Raw genomic sequence first — 20,968 nt, forward strand, 5'->3', positions numbered from 1 at the left:
AAAAAAAAAAATCCACAGGAAGTGGTGAGGTCATGCAGAGTGTGGAAGCTGAACAGTAGCGCTCACTGCATGACAGATGAGCGCCAGTGCAGTCACTTGCTCTTAAAATACTCATACAGATAAGAGTAATACATCTTTCGAATCTGTAAGAACTGTTTATTTGTGTGTACTCACAATAACAACAAACATGGAGCTTGTAAAATAATGAAAGCAAACAGGATGCGCTTTCTGCCGTCTCAGTCTCTGTTAGTGCTGGGCGGTATACCGGTTCATACCGAATACCGGTGTTTATTTTTGTTATGATATACATTTTTTAAATACCGCAATACCGGTGCATGTCGTTAAAACAACGTTCGGAACGCGACACTGTTTGAAAGTGGTCCCTTTTCACTGTCGCATTGTGTTGAGGGAACAGCTGTATGCGTTCCGAAACTGAAGCTGTAGAACTAATAGAACGTGATGATGACAGAAGAACTCATCCACAATATCCACATTGACCGCCACAAATATCCCCCGCCCCCTGCCATCAGCTCCCGCGTCTCACACACACACGAGCACGACTTTAGCATTAGATTTAGCAACTTTCAGACCCTTTTAGCGGTAAGTCAATATACTGCAGTATTTCCTCTCTCAATCAGTAGAAAATATGGTTAACACCCGGTCATGCATGGAAAAAAAAATACCGTCATGTACCGTGAAACCGGTATAATTTTGAAAAATACCATGATATAAATTTTTGGTCATACCGCCCAGCACTAGTCTCTGTGAACTTGAACGCGAAACTCTCTGTATATCTTTGCCTTACAGACATGAAAAATAAATTTATAGAGAGTGAAATGTCTACTTTCAAATGAACCAATTCAAATGGAAAACAAATATTCTCAGTGTATGTAGTCCGTATGAAACATGCATACAGGCGCATCACCACTGCGGAGATGATGAGTCAGTGTCACCGACTGCATCTCTTAAACCGAAAACTAAAAAAGCACTAGTTTATCAATAAATTATTTGATGATTTAAATGGGTTATTAATAAGCATGCAATTAATAGTCGACTAATGCTTAAAATGAATGACTACTAGTCGACCATAAAAGTGTTTAGTTAAGGGCAACCCTACAATTTATTTGCCACATACTAGTGGCATTCCAGTGAAGGACTGCAGTAATTTGATCATATCTACACTACCATTCAAAAGTTTGGGGCCAGTAAGATTTAATTTAATTTCTTTTATTCAGCAAAGATGTATTACAATGATTGAAAGTGACAGTAGAGATATTTATGATGCTCTCAAAAGTTTCTATTTTAAAGAAGAGTTTAGCATTTATTTCTAACTTTATGTTCATCAAAGAATCTTGCGAAAAAGTATAATGATTTCCACCAAAAATATTAAGCAGGACAACTGGTTTTAACACTGATACTAATAAGAAATGTTTCTTAAACACCAAATATATTACAATGATTCCTGAAGGATCATGGAACACTGAAGACAGGACTAATGATGCTGAAAATTTAGCTTTGCCATCATAGGAATAAATTATATTTTATAATATGACTGTTTTTACTGTTTTTCATCAAATATGTGCATAAGTTACTTGTTTCAAAATCAGGAAACGACAAAAATCTTACCAACCCCAAACTTTTGAACAGTAATTGTATGTAACACCAAGAATTGCTTGGTTCTTTCACACAAATGTATGCATAATGGCTCTGATGTATATCAATTTAATCTGTTACATTTGAAGAGCACTCTTGACCCACTTTGTCCTTCATAAATCACGAGTGCTTATTGCATCGTTAAGTTACTGAGCATAATCCTCGAAGACTCTAGAAAGCAATAATAAACAATTATAAAAAAAATTTGCACTAGTCCCATGTTAACATTTATAATGTTTAAATACTGTTTTATACTCTGTTTTTATGTTACTTCCTCTGCGGCGTCATACGCGGCGCCATTAGTCCATACTGTCACTTTCCATACGCGGCACCACCAGTATGGACTGGTCTGAGGAACATCACCTTGTACAAGACACCACCCCCACTGTCTGTGGAGAATCAACAACTGGCTGATGATCTGAATGTGTTTTACTGTCGATTTGAAAAGGCCAGACTGACACCCAGCACCCGCTCTGATCTGCACTTCACACATTCACCTACTGCAACCCCCTCCCTCCCTCCCCCACCATTCAACCTGCGCTTAAGGTCTGTGTAGAGGATGTGAATGGGTCTTCAGGAAGCGGAAATCTAAGAAAGCTTCAGGCCCAGATGGTGTTTCACTTGCCTGTCTTAAAGTCTGTGCTGACCAACTGGCCCCAGTCTTCACACAGATCTTCAACAAATCACTGGCGCTGAATGAAGTTCCCTGCTGCTTCAAACGCTCCACCATCATTCCGGTCCCCAAAAAACCCCAAATCACTGACTTAATGACTACAGACCTGTCGCTCTCATGTCTGTGGTCATGAAGACATTTGAGCGACTGATACTGGACTACCTGGAGGTTGGGCAAACTCACATCCAGGAGGACTATCACAATCAGCACTGGAGCTCCTCAGGGATGTGTTCTCTCCCCACTGCTCTTCTCCCTGTATACAAATGACTGCACTTCAAAGGACCCCTCTGTCAAGCTCCTGAAGTTTGCGGATGACACTAGTCATCGGCCTCATCAAGGATGGAGACGAGTCTGCTTACAGACAGGAGGTTGAGTGACTCTGGTGCAGTCACAACAACCTGGAGCTAAACACTCTCAAAACTGTGGAGATGATTATGGACTTCAGGAGGAACCCCCCCTGCACTCTCCCCACTCACCATCATGAACAGCACTGTGACTGCAGTGGAGTCATTCAGGTTCCTGGGCAACACCATCTCTCAGACCATTTTTCCTTTTTCTGTATATTTCTATTACTATTGTTATTTATAATTTATTGTCTATTCTCTCATTTTATGTATGTCTGCACTTTGTTTGTATTTTCTGTACCAGAAGCTCCTAACACCAAGACAAATTCCTTGTGTGTGTGAACACAATTGGCAATAAAGCTCTTTCTGGTTCTGATACTGATTCTGCAGTGTGTTTGTTTTTGTTGTTGAGGGACAAGTCGAAAATATTTCTGTGGCACAAGGTAGCATGCCACAAGATGATGTCAGTAGAGCTCTTATTTACACTACATACACCAACATATGGTCTCCATTAGACTCCTCGGAGCTGACTGGCAGAGTCTGAGATAGCTTTCCTTTGTCAGTGACTCTTGTTTAGATTCAACCTTGTCAGTCTTGTGATGGTTATAGTTTGACTTTTCTGAATGTTTCTCTTCAGGGAATGCATCGAGTGCCGTCTCTTTAACACGGGGAGACTGGCCGATAACCAGACCTGCCAGCGCATGTGCAAGGATGAGATCATCACCGTGGAAACACTCCGTGAGTGCACACTTGATACACTGAATGATTATTTGGGGCGGCTTCTCTATCACTTCATCTCCACCCTGCACAAACACACTTCTTCCTCTGATACAAATACATGTGTGGTTTGTTTAAGCCAAAGAACAATATTTTTAAGTTAGTTTGTATGTATGTTTATGCTCTGCTATCAATTAACTATTCAGTAAATATAGTACTTAAATTGACTCATTTGAGAAAACTCAAAAAAGTAAAACTTAACACAATTATGGTTGCTTAACATACATCTTCCTTAAGTCAAAGAGAAAAGTTGAACCCAGCAGTGATCAGAAGCTCAGTTCAGAGATCAGTCCGTCTCATCAGGACACACTGTTGGTCGAGCGCCACAGTTTGTGCTTCCAGGTCGTGATTGTGTTACCCGCAGCAGGGTGAAGCACAGTTTGTGGCGTATCATGGCCAGCTCTGTTTATGTTATTATCTAGAGAATGTGAGTCTGGACGTCTCGGCAACACTCGCTGTTCTGTGTCCCACTGTGAAAGCATGTGTTTACTGCTCTTCCTCTAAAACCCTGCTATTAATACAAACCACTAACATGTAAAATGCTCAGATTCATTTAGAATAGCAATTTAGAAAACGTTCTTTTGTTGTGTATATAGATCTTTTTATTATATTTTTGTATATTTTTTATTTATATTTATTATATAGTCCGTAAGCTATGAATAAAGTTTATGAGACCTTCTCCAGGGTATTTATAACAGGTTTTATTGCTGGAGGAATGTTTTTTACATGTGTCTAGGAATGCATGAATGAATGTTTATTGTTGAGCAATATGAAGCTGGTCTTATTCGCTGAAATACTGTAGTGAAACATTCAGGTTGCTTGTGAACTCTTTAAGGCCTTTCCATGTCACTCCTAATTGTAAAAGAAGGCATCATGGATTTGATGTTTCACAACATTTCCCTGCCGTTTCAGTCAGCTGACTTCCTTAATGGACTGCACATGTGCATACCTGGAAACATCTAGCTCATTCGGAGAAAGAGACTCCGTAGTTAAATGACTGTTAGGAAGGGAGAGACTTCCTAGTCTGTTGGGGATTTTAATTATGATAACATTTAAACATTCTTGATCAATCTGGGTCCTTGTTGAGGAATGCAAGGTCTGGTCCAACAATAATTTCAGTGTTTATGCTGTTGGCTCGACGTGCCTTTCTCATTTTATTGCCTCAGACACAGTTTGCACAGCTGTTTCATTAAACTAAACTCCTCTTTTCCTCAACTTCTCTCTATCTGTTTCAGAAACGGATGATTCCAACACTGTTCAATGCGTGTATAAGACCGAGAATGACTGTGTGATGAAGTTCACCTACTCTGAACATGCCAATGGCCAGTCAGTCCTCACCGCTCTTAAAGAGCCAGGTCAGTGTTTAGCACTTCACAACTACCCCACTAAGAACGCCATTTCAGAATCATGATAAGCACAGTCATTTCTGAAAAGTATAAGTGAAGAAATGATCGATGTAAAAGAAGTTATATTTCTGTTATTTCTGATACATGCATTGTTTCTAATGGGAAAGTACGTCATATCTTACATTATGTCCATGCATTTATGTATTTTGTGTGTTTACAGAGTGTGCTGTTGCCCCAAATGCCATGACTGTGCTCTTGGCAGTTGTTGGCAGCATCTTGTTGATGGGCATCGTGCTGCTGGCGCTCTGGAAACTGGTCATCACCATTCACGACCGCCGCGAGTTTGCACGCTTCCAGAGTGCACGTTCACGGGCGCGATACGAGATGGTGAGATTTAATCCATCTACTGCACTATGTTTGATTCAAATGATAGAAATCAGATACTTGTGAATGCTTGTTTACATGTCACAATACTTTTGACAAAATGTTCGCTTAATGAGTTCCATTAATCAAGGATCCAGAATTGCTAGTATTATTTTATTATATTTTTTATTTGCATACTATCGTTCAAAAGTTTGGCGTCAGTAAAATGTATTTTTTGGGTTTTTTTTACTTCTTTGAAAGAAGAATCTTATGTTTACCAAAGCTGCATTTCTTTTATCAAAAATACAATGAAACAGTATTATTGTGAAATTATATTACAATATTAACTGTTTTCTATTTGACAGTATTTTATAATGCAATTTATTCCTGTGATGCAAAGCTGTATTTTCAGCAGCCATTACTCCAGTCTTCAGTGTCACATAATCCTTCAGAAATCATTCTAATATGATGATTTGGTGCTCAAGAAACATTTCTTCTTATTATCAGTGTTGAAAACAGTTGTGCTGCTTGCTATTTTTGGGGGGAAATCATACTTTTTTCAATATTCTTTGAATATAAATTCAAGTAAATTCAAAGTAAATACTTAAAAAGAAGTAAATGTTTAAAGAAGGATACATAAATATCTTTACTGATCAATTCAATGCGTCATTGCTGAATAAAATACATTTTTCAAAAAAAAAGAAAGGAAAACATTTCTTATGAATATTGAAAACAGTTGTGCTGATCATTTTTATTTTTTGGAAACATTTTCACAGATATTTTGAATAAACATTCAAGAGAACAGCATTAATTGGAATACATTTATAAAAAAAAAAATTAAATTCTACATTTTATTTAGAAATCTTATGTAAGACAAAAAAAAAGGTTTGATTTCTTTCTTTTGAATGGTAGTGTAGATGCAGTCTAATGCATTCATATACCACTGTTTGCAAGTTATTTAAAATGCAAATAGCTTGAACTGGCAACTCTATGCAATCACCCAGTCTTCAGTGTCACATAATCCTTCAGAAATCATTCTAATATGATGATTTGGTGCTCAAGAAACATTTCTTCTTATTATCAGTGTTGAAAACAGTTGTGCTGCTTGCTATTTTTGGGGGGAAATCATACTTTTTTCAATATTCTTTGAATATAAATTCAAGTAAATTCAAAGTAAATACTTAAAAAGAAGTAAATGTTTAAAGAAGGATACATAAATATCTTTACTGATCAATTCAATGCGTCATTGCTGAATAAAATACATTTTTCAAAAAAAAAGAAAGGAAAACATTTCTTATGAATATTGAAAACAGTTGTGCTGATCATTTTTATTTTTTGGAAACATTTTCACAGATATTTTGAATAAACATTCAAGAGAACAGCATTAATTGGAATACATTTATAAAAAAAAAAATTAAATTCTACATTTTATTTAGAAATCTTATGTAAGACAAAAAAAAAGGTTTGATTTCTTTCTTTTGAATGGTAGTGTAGATGCAGTCTAATGCATTCATATACCACTGTTTGCAAGTTATTTAAAATGCAAATAGCTTGAACTGGCAACTCTATGCAATCACAAGGACAAAAACAACTAGACTTGGATTGAAACCATGAGGCCTTTTGGAAAACATCAGTCAGCTGGGATTGCAGATCAGTCATGATGAAAATTCCAAGGCTGTGTTTCAAAGACTCTGTTCGCTCTGCCCTTCTAACCATGTGCATTTCAATGAACCCATCTGACCTATTTATTCCTCGGTCTCTCTCTCCTTGTCTTCCTTCTTAGGCGTCTAACCCTGTTTATAAGCAGTCCATCCCCTCTCACCCAATGGAGACGGTTTTCCATATGCATAGTATCAAGTCATGCAACGGAGGAGTCCACTAATCGACCTGCATTTGGACTGGGGGACATGGCAGGACCTGTCCAGCGCACCTCTGCACTACAGTGGAGGACCGAGACAAATGTTACGGTCTTTTGCAATGCAAACTTTTTTTTGAGGCGTGTGGTTCCTGAGGATTGGAACTGATCTTTATGCGGTTTCAGCTTGATGAGCAGCAGTTGGACGCATGCCGAATTTGAGAAGAGGATTGGCTTGACTAGTTGGAGAGGCAGGGCTTATCGGCATTAGACATTAACCTGCAATGGACCGCTTGCTTGAATATAATTCCTAACCATACCTCCTGCACATTATGATGGATTTGCTGTGCATTGTTTTATAGGCAAAGAGACATGAAGTGTATATTATTAACAGTGTGACTTTCCCAGCCTTTACACATTTTACATCAGTTTATTTACCACATGTACAATAGTCAGATTCCATAAAGTGTGCATAGAACACAAAAAATGCAAAATTATACATCAACTCTTTAACGAAGTGATGGGTACTAACCTAACCAGAGCAATACATTTCTTAACTTGTGTTGCACATTGTATGTTAGGTTGAGACTTATAAAGTAAAGAAAGAAATGCCACTCTACAATGCTAGTCTTTTGTGTATTGCCACAGGTAACACATTTTTATAATGATTTTCAACTGTGCAGTGTGATGCAATAACACTGCCTGCTGATAATTCAAGAGTGTCTCGTTTGTTTTTGGAACAATTACATTTAGAAGTTCCACACCCATCCCATCAGGACCTGGACTAAATAAAAAATTAGACACTAGACACCAACTGCCAGTAAGAACTGAGACTGACCCCGTACCGATACTTAGTCATGTTTGTGTCTACTTGCTTTTTTTTTTCATTTTGGTGCATTTTTTACATGCCTGACCCTGGACCACAAAACCAGTCATAAGGATAAATTTTTCGAAATTGAGATTTATACGTCATCTGAAAGCTGAATAAATAAGCTTTCTATTGTTGTATGGTTTGTTAGGATAGGGCAATATTTGGCCGAGATATAACTATTTGAAAATCTAGAATCTGAGGGTGAAAAAAATCAAAATATTGAGAAAATCGTCCTTTAAAGTTGTCCAAATGAAGTTCTTAGCAATGCATATTACTAATCAAAAATTAAGTTTTGATATTTACGGTAGGAAATTTACAAAATATTTTCATGGAACATGATCTTTACTTAATATCCTAATGATTTTTGGCATAAAAGAAAAATCGATAATTTTGACCTATACAATATTTTTTTGGCTATTGCTAAAAATATACCCCAGCGACTTAAGACTGGTTTTGTGGTCCAGGGTCACAAATAAGGTGTATGTTTTCGAAACTCTTACTGCAAAAATCCAAACTGATTACACTGCTAGTCGATGCTTTCACTGGTTATAATTTCAGTCCACATAATCATTGTTTCAAAACACAAGATCTTTGTAATAAATAATGAGAACATTTGGTTTAATCGCTGAAACACAACAGTATGACTTTCAATTTAGTACTTTTAACAATCCGTTCATTCAACACAAAACAATGCAAGATACATGTTTCAAATCAGCCATGCTGCTGAGGTTACAGCAATACAGGCTAGACTTTCCTCATTAGACAATACACTTACATTACCTAACTTGCTTAATTAATGTAAAATCCATTAAGTTTGTAATATTATCTGTCCAGTCTGGCAACAAAAGGTGTGATGGAGATATGACATTGCCATGAGGTTTTGTGTAGTACAGTGTGCTGCCAGTACAGTAAATGTTGACTGAGTCTGTACTGTAGTTTCGCTGCTTTCTTGGGTGACTTACATTACTTTGACAGTGTCTACCATGGTAAGTCCTCTGTTTATAGTCCCACAATGCATACATGTCTCCCTTATTCAGATGTGTCTGACCAATCTGACAGACAGGCACACATTTAATTGTATCTTGCTCTATGTATATTTATCACAAATTGCAAATCTCTTTCTCTTTCACACACACACACACACACTTTGAACATTGTGGTTATCTGATTTAAATTGCTTACTGTAACAATAATTTATTTTACTTATCTATTTCGGAAATTGCCAACCATGCAGTTCTACAGAATCTGTATCTCTAGAAATGTATAGATACCAAATGATTCACTGAGTAACCATTAAGATCCGTTGGATTAAATCATAGACATTCATCTGAACGAGAAGAGAGGCAAATGAAAAGTTTGATAGTAATAGCATTATGAATGGCAGTTGTTGTGAATGAAATGTTTAAATAGATGAAACGCCTATTTTGTGTTGTGAAAAGGATACTTTGTGGTTTAGTGTTTTGTACTAATGCAATTGAAAACACGCTGATGTTTGGAAAAGGTGCATTTTGATGATTGGTTGTGAGATTAGTAATAAGTTTGAAAATGTACAACTTGTGAAATACGAAATAAAATAAAAAATTTAATACATTTTAAAAAGCCGTAAAAGCACAAAAGGTACATTATTAGGGGCCATTCATGTCGTCACCTTTGTTTATGTAGTGCTTTATACAGTAATGACTGTACAAAATAACAGAATCAATTATGCAAACTATGTCACATATGAGACAAATTCATATTCTGCTGTAAAACAACTCTAAAAAGACAAGTGTCATTGTTCAGCTCCAGTCAGTTCAGTGGTATTATGAAACCAATTCAATTCATCTAAAAAGCTCTACAAAAGACAATAGTGTTATTCAGTTCTATTTTGTCAGTTTGAGTTAGTTCAATGTTGAATCAATTCAGTTCAATAACAATACTGAAGTTTAGTCACTTATGAAACTAATTTGATTCAAGATTTGCTAAGAAATAAATCTACAGAAGACAATTTCATCAGCAAGTTCACACAGAAGCAGTGCAATGGAATTAAGGCAAAAATGCATTTTGTTAATTGCTTCTCAAACTAGTCATAAAGCACATTTACATGCACAATTTGATATCAGTGAGACTAAAGTAATAATTTGCCTTCTTAAACTGTCATACAAATTAATTAATCCAGTTGATTTTTTTTTTAAGTCAATTATATTTATTTTTAGGACATTGCATGGCAATGGATAAAAACAAAACGGTTCTTTCAGGAAACAACAGTGAGACATGTAACAAAGTCAGAAAGACTAGAAGACAACAGCAGAATCTAAATACAGTCAATAGTATCACAAGGCACACATAATCGACAATTTCAAAGTCAAACTAACCAACCTAGATAATGCAATCTGTATCTCTGCTTAATGATATACAGAGAGAAGACATGCAACATGCCATGTATAGTTGGATAGACAGATGAAGACTGAAGCTCAAGTACACAAAAACTAGTACTTTCAAACATACTTACAATCTTAAGGTCTTTTTGTTTGATGCTAACAAAACATGTCAGCACAGCAGGGAATGACACTACCACCCTTCTGTAAGCGGACAGGAAAATCTGACTTAATACTGCAAACTAGGTGACAGAAGCCCTTGATCTAAGAGGGCCGTGCACCTGGAGTGGGTGAGGGGCTTAATGGGCTAAAGTTTGCTTAGTACCGTTTATTTGTCATATTCTCCTGTGACTCCTGTGAAGGCAGCTTGTTTTATGCTTCAAAGGTGTGGTGCAGAAGGGTTTTTTACCTGCAGTGAGGAAGATTGGGAGTATAAATCAGCCATTGTGTGTGTGTGTGTGTGTGTCTGGTGACGTGTCAAAGGCCTCAGGTTCAGTTACAGAGAGCAGCTGTGTTTGCAATGGGGAAAGTGCACATGCCTTCTGAGAGCCCAGCTGAAAACCAATTTCAGTGCTGCTTTACTGTGAAACCACATGAGACTATGTACCTAAGACCTCTTACAGAGTATTTTACCAGGTCTGGTGGGTGGTCTGCTATCGATCCTGTATCGAAGGCATGCAAAGAGGCTTTACATTTTCAGTTTTTCAATGCATGCACAAGTCATATTGGCTGTAAAAGTTTGCATGGTAAATTTAATCCTTCACCGAATCTAATGTAACCGCCATGAGGTTACACTGCCACCATTTTCATGCTCTCTTGCCGCACAACACACCCATGGCTGACATTTTGAGATGAGACTTAAGGGGATGCATGTAGAAATACAAATATATGCAAGGAGCTCCAGTGGCTCTTCCCTGTTAGGATGTCAACCCTGTGGTTTGCTCATAAATCACATGTTCCCAGAGTTCGATGAACTAAAATGCTGCTTTCCTCCAGAGCCGTGAGCCAGCATCAACAGCCAGAGCATTCAGACAGAAGTGAAGTCATGAATGCAGGAAGGGAAAGTAGGTTTGTGTGATAGTTGTAATGTCTGAGTTGAGCCATTAGGAGCTGAACAGCAACAGATGTGACTGTGAAGGCCTGATCTTCTGCCCTCTCATGAAATCTCTCTCTTCTTCACCGTTTATTTCTCATTTCCTTCAAATAAACACATGGTCTTAGGAATTGTAACATTTTTGAGCAAAAATTATGAGGCAAAACAAAGGGATAGAAAAGGATCCTTAAGAAAGGGATAGTTCACTCAAAAATGAAAATTTGATGTTTATCTGCTTACCCCCAGGGCATCCAAGATGTAGGTGACTTTGTTTCTTCAGTAGAACACAAACGAAGATTTTTAACTCAAACCGTTGCAGTCTGTCAGTCATATAATGGAAGTGAATGGGAATCATGGCTTTGAGAGTCAAAAAAACATACACAAACAAAACCAAATGAAACCCTGCGGCTCTTGATGATACATTGATGTGAAAAGACCCCAATGGTCCGTTTGAGAGATAGGTGGCGGTAATGCACTTATAGGTCTGCGATAAGTTTCTTGTACAGACCGATCGTTTCGTGTCTTTACACATCAATGTATCGTCACGAGCCGCAGGGTTTAATTTGGTTTTGTTTGTGTATGTTTTTTTGACTCTCAAAGCCGTGATTCCCATTCACCTCCATTATAAGACTGACAGACTGCAACGGTTTGAGTTAAAAATCTTCGTTTGTGTTCTACTGAAGAAACAAAGTCACCTACATATTGGATGCCCTGGGGGTAAGCAGATAAACATCAAATTTTCATTTTTGGGTGAACTATCCCTTTAACTATTTTTAGGTCACTAATCACATAAGTAAATTTGACACATTTTTTTACAAGCAGTCAGAAGATCTTCCATTAAAGCAAAATATGCACTTTGGATTTTTTTTTTTATTTATAACGAGAACGTTCAAAAGACCAACATTTATTTAAAATAGAAATATTTTGCAACATCATAACTTTACGGTCTTTCATTTCTTACCCCAAACTTTTGAACAGTAGTCTGTTTTATTTAAACAGACGCATTAGGCCTATGCATCATGGAGTTTTCTAGCCATCTAGATGTGCCAAATGTGTCTTTTTTAGGAGCAGTGTCCTTCATTTCCAGGGAGATGTGATAACTGTGAATGTTGAGCCTTACTGGTATGCAAGGTATGTCCTGCAGCACTGTTACCCAGACTCACTCTATCCTGCTTCATTTATCTGGTCTTACTCACCTAATGAGTCTGTGTCTCTGACTGACTGACTGTTTGTGTTCAGTGATGGAATGTAGAATCGCTCTGTTTGCGAGCATATAGAGGCTTGACTAACGCAATATGCTTCTTTATGTTTATTATCAAACACTGACTGTGATGCACAGTGCCCATGTTAACCTTCACACTTATGCTTTTCTGTGAACCTCGGAGACAATAACAATGGCTGCAGCACATGTTCTGCACTGCTGATGAATCATTTGTGATGCAAATGTTTTTGTAAAGTGGGGCCTACTGGCCTTGTCCAGATTCTGGGAAAATATTGTATATGTGTGTTTTTACATGGGTGGCATAGTGTGTTTATACATAAACAATCATGTGGGTATTTATGAGTTTTTTGTCTTTATGCTTGAGGGTCTGATCTTTGTCAGTAGCATTACTCATTCACAGGACCAAATTTCACCCTTTTTATGCCAGTATTGTTTCATCACCATATGCAGAACCCAGTCAAGAAGAAGACATAATACTAGTATGTACTATATGTCCTGCACACATTATTTTCTATGTAACACTATGGATCACACAGGTACTACTATCAAAGTGTTCAGATTTCTTTAATTTAGACAGTTTGTTCTGGATTTCAAAAATGAACAAGATTGACCAAAGACTAGATTTTACATCGGTGTATAGACAGTCTTGATAAAAACTTCCATCTTCTGGACATAAATATTTGCAGTTACCAGTGATAATAGTTTTGTTACTAAATCGAATAAAATAACAATCAATTCATCAATTGAAATAATATATTTTACAACAATTTAACAGTATTCTTGGGAACAAATAATGTTTTTTTGGTGATTTATATTGTTTATGAAAGTAAATATGTAAGAAATGTGCGCCACGGACACCGCGCTCTGTCCTATAGCACCATCTACTGGATGAAGGTTCATGGTGCATGTTCACGGACACCCGGTGTCATTGTGCTGGTATTAGTGGTTTGTGAAAGGGTTCATTTAAACAAATAAATACAAAAATAACACACAAGACAATAAGAGTAGTAAATATTATACATTTCCTGTATTACAGATTTTTTAAATATGTTAGCTAGAGTTTAAGAACGTTATGACAGATTTTTCGTTTTGGGTGAACTTATCCTTTAAATCAGCAGAGGAAGAAGAGAGTCCTAAGTGACTCATATAATTGGAGTGTGTGAGGAGGGAGAATCTGGGTTTGGGTGTATTGGTTGGTGTGTCTTTGTGGTTTATACCACCTCAGTATGGTGTAGACTCAAGCAGGAAGTTAGGTCATGGAATTACATGTCACTGTATGAAATTATGCTTCTCTCCTCCAGAATGCAAAATTGAGCAGGTCAAAGGCACAATGGCTACATGTGACCTGGAGACTGAGACCAGCTCTCCACATAAGTTTGTTTGTGCAGTAGTGTGTCATAGCTGTGTTGTTCACAAACAAGCAGATGGTAGTATTTAAGTCATAGTTGATTTGTTTTCTATGAAACAGTGCAACTAGTATTTTTCTACATCATGTCCACTTTTAGGAAAGAGTTGCTACCTCACTACATGCACGTGCTAAAGCCCAGCCCTGTAAACTGTTAATCTGAAAGTAATTTAGTAGGGCAGGTTAAATGTGATGCACATTCTGTTTATGATGAAATGATCTAATGGAGTGATCTAATAATCTCTTCACTAGTTTATTTAACAAAGTATAGCATATATGCCTAAATCAATATTGTAAATTATATTTACTCCAACATTAAGACAGACAAATGTCCAAAGTTCTTGGACGAACTTTTCTTTGGCAGCTTTCATGATGTGTCCTCAGTCTTCCAGGGTGTGTAGGCACATCATAGACTCACAGACTAGAAACTGACAGTATGAAACCACAGAGTGAGCTGGACATTGTTACAGGTTAGTGTATGGCATGAAATCATGAGAGGGAGGGATGGAAATAAACGTTTAAATTCATGTAGTAGGCAGTAATGTTTAACAGAGTGGGTGACTCAGCACCTCTTAAATTTAAGAAAGATCGGATGTTATTTTGGTGAAATCTGCTAGCAATTATTTTTGACTGTCTATGTTGCAAAAATAAGTTTCAGATTAAAAATGAATTAATACAGTTATACAATTTAAACAAGAGTCCAAGGCGGTCAGTTTCTGCGAAGATTGATTCGTTTTTATGTTTGGGGTTCCATAGACCTTAATTATGTATTTTTAAATGTAACATCTTATTTTAAAAATGCTTCATAATATGTTCTTTGTCATTTTTGAACGGAGCTCCATTGTAATTTTTTAAGAAGAAGAATATACAAACACCTTTTAGAGATCATTGATCAGTTTGTAGCTTATGTAATATTTTCCATCCAATCAAAATATCAAAGAAAAGACTTCATCTTTTCATCAGACTAGATATTCACATACATTCAAGAGGAAGGCTCATACAGCTTTGGAAGTATTTCTTGATTTAAAAAAAAATCAGTTTTCTTGTTTTATTAAAGTTAACTTGTTTTAACTTAATAAATATATTTGAGAAGTGACAATGTTTCAATTAAAAATTGGCAAGAGTAGTTAGTAGGCTAATTTCATCACCACAGGCTAGGCCTACTTCACGTTCATGTGTCACCACACACGTGTTTTCAATTAAGTATTCAGTAGGAAAAAATAACTCGGATTGTAAATTTTAAGGGATAATTCATCCAAAAAGGAACACTCTGTCATCATTTAGCCTACTCACCCTTACGTCGTTCCAAACCTGTACGATTTTGTTTCTTCTGTGGAATAGCCTAGCCTATATATTGATAAATGTTTCAAACGTTTTTGTCCTTACAGTAAAAGTCAGAAAAAAACGGTTTGGTTACATTCTTCAAAATATCATCTGTTATATTCCACAGAAAAAAAAGAAATTCATAGGATTAACGAAATGAGTGTGAATATAAATGACAACAGAGTTATCATTTTGGGTGAACTATGCCTTTAAGCAAAACTAAATTTGATCATTTAGACTCAAATCAACATTTCATGTCCATTAATTTAATCATTTGGTAAGTAGTAGCAGCATAATAAGCTTACTCTATAGCAGTGTATACGGCACTGGGGTCTTCCCGATCCAGCCCCTTGCACAATCGTCATCATTTACTGAAATCACACGTCAGACCACGAGTAGTCGGCAGGAAAACCATTTAAACTTGTCTTGCGCAGGATGTGCACAGTTCATTGCATGACAGCTGCGCTAACATCTGTATGATCCACTGCGGAATGAGAGAAATGCGCGTGTTAACTGTCGTACTCGCCGTTGTATTTGTCCTGAAGGAGGCTGAAGCTTGGGGTTACAAGAATGGAATACTGCACAACTCGATCTGGCTGGGTAATTATTTCATTTGATTTTACTGATGTGTTTATCCAAACTACTTAAGTGATACATTACCCATTTCATGACTAGAATATTTTAAATGGACTAATTTACGTTTTTGTTGTTGTTGTTCCTTTTGGATTTTTTCCCTCATAGTCTGTATAATGGATGTAAAAAACACAGTCTTTAATTTACTGTTCAACAGGGCTTACATATATTGCATTGTCATAATTGAATATGTGTGTTGTGTGCATTTCGCTTTGGACCCACGGACAAGAGAGGCAAATTTATAGCTCTGTAAAGTCTGACAGTGCAGCCAGTCTGAAGGGACCTTGTAAACACAGGGAAATTACTTAATTCCAGCATGCTCCAAGAAACCCACGGACATTTCTCTGTAGATTTGGCTTGTTTGATAATAACAAGACCCATGAAAGATCAATGTGCTTTAGATATATAAGAGTTTAACCATTTCCCACTGTAAAAACCAATGTTTACCAATGTTTTAGCTGTAGCCTACTGTGGTTTGGTTTAAAACTTTTAAATAAACGAATTAGTGTGTGAATTATAGGGCAAGATAATATGGATTGAACACCACAAAGAAAGTCAAAACAATGTGTCTAAGTATATTTCGTTTTCAGCAGAGTTCAAACATTTCAGTAATGATGTTAGTTGGTAAGAGCATGTTGAAATACATTTTCACCTGATTATACTCTAAAGTATATATTTGCCAGATGAGATAACCATATATTTCTATACATTCAGGCAGTGTATGGCAACAAAGCAAAACAAGTAGGCTATTCGAATTTCATTTAACTTTATTATAAATTTATACACAACAAATGTAGTTTATCTAAAATAAACTAACTTTTTTTTTAGGTAATTGACTTTTCGAAAATGATCCTTTTATTTAGGCCCTCATATAGCAAAACTTATTGAAACCCCCCTGAAAGTCACTGTATATTTCCCATACTGTAAGCAACTTTATTTATTTACTTATGGTAGCATAGTGGCTTGACCACCACTACACATCTGAAAACACTTAAATAATCTATAGTGTTTAACTACATTTATGCTTCAAATGAGGCTCCCATTTAGAGCCTTTCTCAGAGACATGTTTGGAGCTCACTAATGGTTGCAGTCTTCTGATGTTTGAAGCCAACACAGTAAAAACATTGGCTTATAACTCATTTGAGACAGGATCCAACTTCTTCAAGGTTATGCATGCGTGCTTGAAAACAACTGCAAAGCAGCATGATGTTCTGTGAGCAGCAGACAGAGCTCAAAACAGGCTAAATCTGCTTCAGTGATCTTACCAACAGCAACTGGGTGTACATTGTATTTGTCCCTTATGTATTCAGGATGTCCCGCCACAGTAAAACATCTACGTTGTGTAAAACCTTCTAAAATAAATTTCCTGTTTCCCAGGTCTGACGTAATTTGAGTAGACAGGTAGAATCATTGTTCTGAGACATTGAACAGACCCAGATAACCCCACATGAGTCCACGAAGCTGATAGTGTTGCCAAATGAGACACATGTTCTCTCTCCTTACAGAGCAAGCAGCCGGAGTTTACCACCGCGAATCTCGCAAAGGAAGATATCAGCTGACGTACAGGGAAGCCAAGGCTGTGTGCAAATTTGAGGGGGGTACTCTTGCTACATATGATCAACTGGAGGCTGCTCGCCAAATTGGTTTGTATCACACTTACAAATCTCACTTAGATCAGATGCCAAAAGAAATAGTAATGGAAATAGTAGTGGGTCTGGCCTAAAGCATAAGTGCCGAAAGCCGAACTTGGATCATACTGAATAGCCTTTATTATAACAATAAACAATCAGCAAGCAGAATGATAATCAACATTCTCACAGATATATTAAATATTTGCACACATCATATAAACAAAGTTAAAAACCATCCCCAGTGCCACCCAGTGTTATGTTTGAACTGTAAAAGCCATTGTCATGTGTTGCCTGAGCAGGAACACCTGTTTCTTGTAAAATTACTCTTTAGTAAGAGTAAATTTGTTCCAGACATGAGCTCTGATGTATTTTGTGGTTACTTCAGGCTTGTGGCACTCTATGTTGGAGGTCTGCTTGGCTTTCTTTTTATCATCTCTGTTTGCAGCCTTCAAATGGTGCCCATGGCTCCTCAGAGAACACGAGCCCTTTATTCATTACCCCTTAAAAAAGACGAATTTCCTTTTTGTTTTTTTTCATGGAGAACACTTTTTATTCAGTACAAACAAAACCTGGTTGTGAAATACTGCAGATATATTCAAATATGAACACAGAAGAAAAAAATAAATGAACTACTTTTCATAATTAATTAACCTACATAATTTGTATCACTTATATTTGTATAATTAGACTGTATTATTTTTAAACATTAAAACAGTGTTTAATCATTTGTAATTAATTAGCATTTTAGATCAATTCATATTTATGTCAAATGTTGCTTCATAATAACAGATGTTGCACAGTATCACAGCATTTGTCATTCTCCCAAAGGGTTCCATGTGTGTGCAGCTGGATGGTTTGACAAAGGACATGTGGGCTATCCGATTGTTAAAGCTGGCGCCAACTGTGGTTTCGGAAAGGTTGGAATAATTGATTATGGATATCGGCTCAACAAAAGTGAGAAGTGGGATGTCTACTGCTACAACCCTGGGGGTGAGTTTGAGCAATGGCAGTTAGGCAATCTTGGGTGGATTTTAGTCATCCGCTGAGAGATTTGGACAAAGTAGTTACACAAATCTTAGGTTTGTAAAATCTTCTTTGAAAGCTCTTCAGAGTGAGTTGACTGTAGTAAAGTATAAATCTCCATAGGTTAAAGACAATTACTTTATATCATAATTCAGGCACTCATTGGCCTGACAAAGACTTTGTGGTCTGGACAAAGAGGTCATCCGCTGAGAGATTTGGACAAAGTAGTTACACAAATCTTAGGTTGTAAAATTTTCTTTGAAAGCTCTTCAGAGTGAGTTGACTGTAGTAAAGTATAAATCTCCATAGGTTAAAGACAATTACTTTATATCATAATTCAGGCACTCATTGGCCTGACAAAGACTTTGTGGTCTGGACAAAGACAACCATGACTAAATGTTGGAGAAAAAAGTGTTGGATGTTTTATAACACACAATGACAGATAGAAATAGAGGAGAGTGAACCTCAGCACAGGACATTATTCATATGAGTTAAATGTAGGAAAATGTCTTAGATGTGGAGCGATCACAACAAACAGAAAGAGAACAAATACATTATACATTTCTTGGAAAATGCCTGCTTGTTTTCTCTGGCTCTTTTCTCTTGTATGAATATGGAAGATTCTAATGAAAAATGTTTCACACTGTGAATAATCTAAATGAAGCCCCATGAATTTTACACGGTGTGGTAATGCATTACCAGAGACCCAGCTGAGTTTGTGACTGACGCTTTTCCCCTGATTTGTAATGAGCTGGTGAAAGAAATTCTCCCTACGGAGAACTTTACTCAACAGGGTTCTCAAAAAGAAGTCAGGGAGGAAATAGTGAACTCAGACTTTCAGGTTGAGATGTCCTGTGAGAGATGTTGATGTGGACATTTTTGTGTCTTACCTTCAATAGATATTTATTAATAGGTCAACACACATAGAAAACTTTGAATATTAGTTTCACAAAGCATTGCCTCAAAGTTTAATTCTGATATTGCAATAGATAGATGTTCAGTGCAATACAGTGCAAAGAGGGTGGGTTGTCCTATTTAATAAAAAATTATTTATAGTATAAATTAGCTTTCTATATAGTATCCAGTAACTACCTCATTGAGGGCAGGGCACCAGATGTGTGTGTCACTGAGCACCCACTCAAACCACAGACAGAGTTTGGATTTGTCATTGTCTGCATAAGCATAGTGCTCATATTCCTTTGACTCCTTTTTATACTTCTGATACTTATTTCCACATGGAGAGATGAAGAGATGAAACGTGATTCAAACTAATGAAACTGTTTGGTGTAGTAGGACTGACCCCTTGAGTTTATTGACTTTTATGCATGCATTAATTTGTACAACTTTGGTGCTGTCTTTCCAGCAAAGGAGTGTGGAGGCGTGCACACAGATCAGGAGAAGGTTTTCGATTCTCCTGGTTATCCAGAAGATTACCAGGATGAGCAGATTTGCTACTGGCACATTCGTGTGCGTTACGGCCAACGAATCCGCCTGCACTTCCTAGACTTTGACATTGAGGAAGACACAGCTTGCCTCAGTGATTACCTGGAGATCTATGACAGCTATGATGATGTTTCGGGCTTTGTTGGAAGGTAAGTAACAGACGATTTGTTTTATTCACCGTTGAACTTTACGTTCCATTTTATATTGCTGCTGGGAGTTTAGAGTTCTGACATTGTTTAAATTTGCTTCAAAATAATAAAACAAATCTGCCTACTCTGGATAGATACTGTGGGGATGAACTTCCAGAGGACTTCATAAGTACAGGTATGTTGTAGCATTAATTTAAATTTCAAAAGTTTGTTTTTCTTGGATAATACGTCAATTTGAATGTATCTCTTAAATAAATTTCAGAAGATATCTCTCTATGTTTCTACATTATCTCTTGCACAGGAAATGTCATGACTCTGAAGTTCCTTTCTGATTCCTCGGTGACGGGTGGAGGTTTTCAGCTGCAGTACATCGCTGTGAACTCCTCTCAGCTCTTTGACAATCACACTGATGCCTTGTCTTGACCAATGTTTAAAGCACCAAACCCACTTTTTTAATACACCCAAACCCACAACTGTAATTTTTTAATATTTTTATTTCTTTACCAAGGGTGCAATATTAAAGCTATTAATAATCAAAAATTTAAGTGTATAGGCCTGTGAACATTTAAAAAATAAACTCTCATAAAACAAAGTGCATTTAATGTATTACAGTGTTTTATTGTAACCACAAGAAATAAGCTGAAATCTGATTTAATAGAGCTGAACCCATGGGATGTAAAAGTGCTTGAAATTATAGAAACACAACTATACTTCGTCCTAAAAAAAGTTGTTACTGTGTCTATTCTTCAAAACTCAGAGCTCATGTGAAACATAACATGATATTAATACTAACCAAAAAAAAAAAAA

At 36.8% G+C, this 20,968-nt stretch overlaps 2 protein-coding genes across 2 annotated transcripts in view; both read left to right on the forward strand.

Annotated features, from left to right (window-relative positions):
• The window catches only part of itgb5 (integrin, beta 5), a 32,989-nt gene extending 25,626 nt beyond the window's left edge, over positions 1-7,363 (forward strand). Inside the window, exons 12-15 of the mRNA XM_016532380.1 lie at positions 3,308-3,408; positions 4,683-4,802; positions 5,014-5,180; positions 6,940-7,363. Of these exons, the coding sequence (XP_016387866.1) occupies positions 3,308-3,408; positions 4,683-4,802; positions 5,014-5,180; positions 6,940-7,038 (487 nt within the window). The 3' untranslated portion in view covers positions 7,039-7,363. The remainder of the gene's footprint in view (positions 1-3,307; positions 3,409-4,682; positions 4,803-5,013; positions 5,181-6,939) is intronic.
• Positions 7,364-15,664: 8,301 nt separating this feature from the next.
• Positions 15,665-20,752, forward strand: LOC107723653 (tumor necrosis factor-inducible gene 6 protein-like). The gene is made up of 6 exons (XM_016532359.1): positions 15,665-15,882; positions 17,421-17,558; positions 18,375-18,536; positions 19,933-20,161; positions 20,296-20,336; positions 20,463-20,752. The coding sequence occupies exons 1-6, from the start codon at positions 15,759-15,761 to the stop codon at positions 20,582-20,584; spliced, it is 816 nt and encodes a 271-aa protein (XP_016387845.1). The 5' UTR covers positions 15,665-15,758; the 3' UTR covers positions 20,585-20,752.
• Positions 20,753-20,968: the final 216 nt, after the last annotated feature.

This window comes from Sinocyclocheilus rhinocerous, unplaced genomic scaffold (genome assembly GCF_001515625.1).
Source record: "Sinocyclocheilus rhinocerous isolate Xijiao unplaced genomic scaffold, SAMN03320098_v1.1 scaffold755, whole genome shotgun sequence".
Lineage (NCBI taxonomy): Eukaryota > Metazoa > Chordata > Actinopteri > Cypriniformes > Cyprinidae > Sinocyclocheilus > Sinocyclocheilus rhinocerous.

Coding starts and splice junctions, on each gene's coding strand:
- LOC107723653 (XM_016532359.1), top strand. CDS start 15,759: ATGATCCACTGCGGAATGAGAGAAATGCGCGTGTTAACTGTCGTACTC. Junction 17,559..18,374: donor GGAGGCTGCTCGCCAAATTG/GTTTGTATCACA, acceptor ATTCTCCCAAAG/GGTTCCATGTGTGTGCAGCT. Junction 20,162..20,295: donor GTTTCGGGCTTTGTTGGAAG/GTAAGTAACAGA, acceptor TACTCTGGATAG/ATACTGTGGGGATGAACTTC.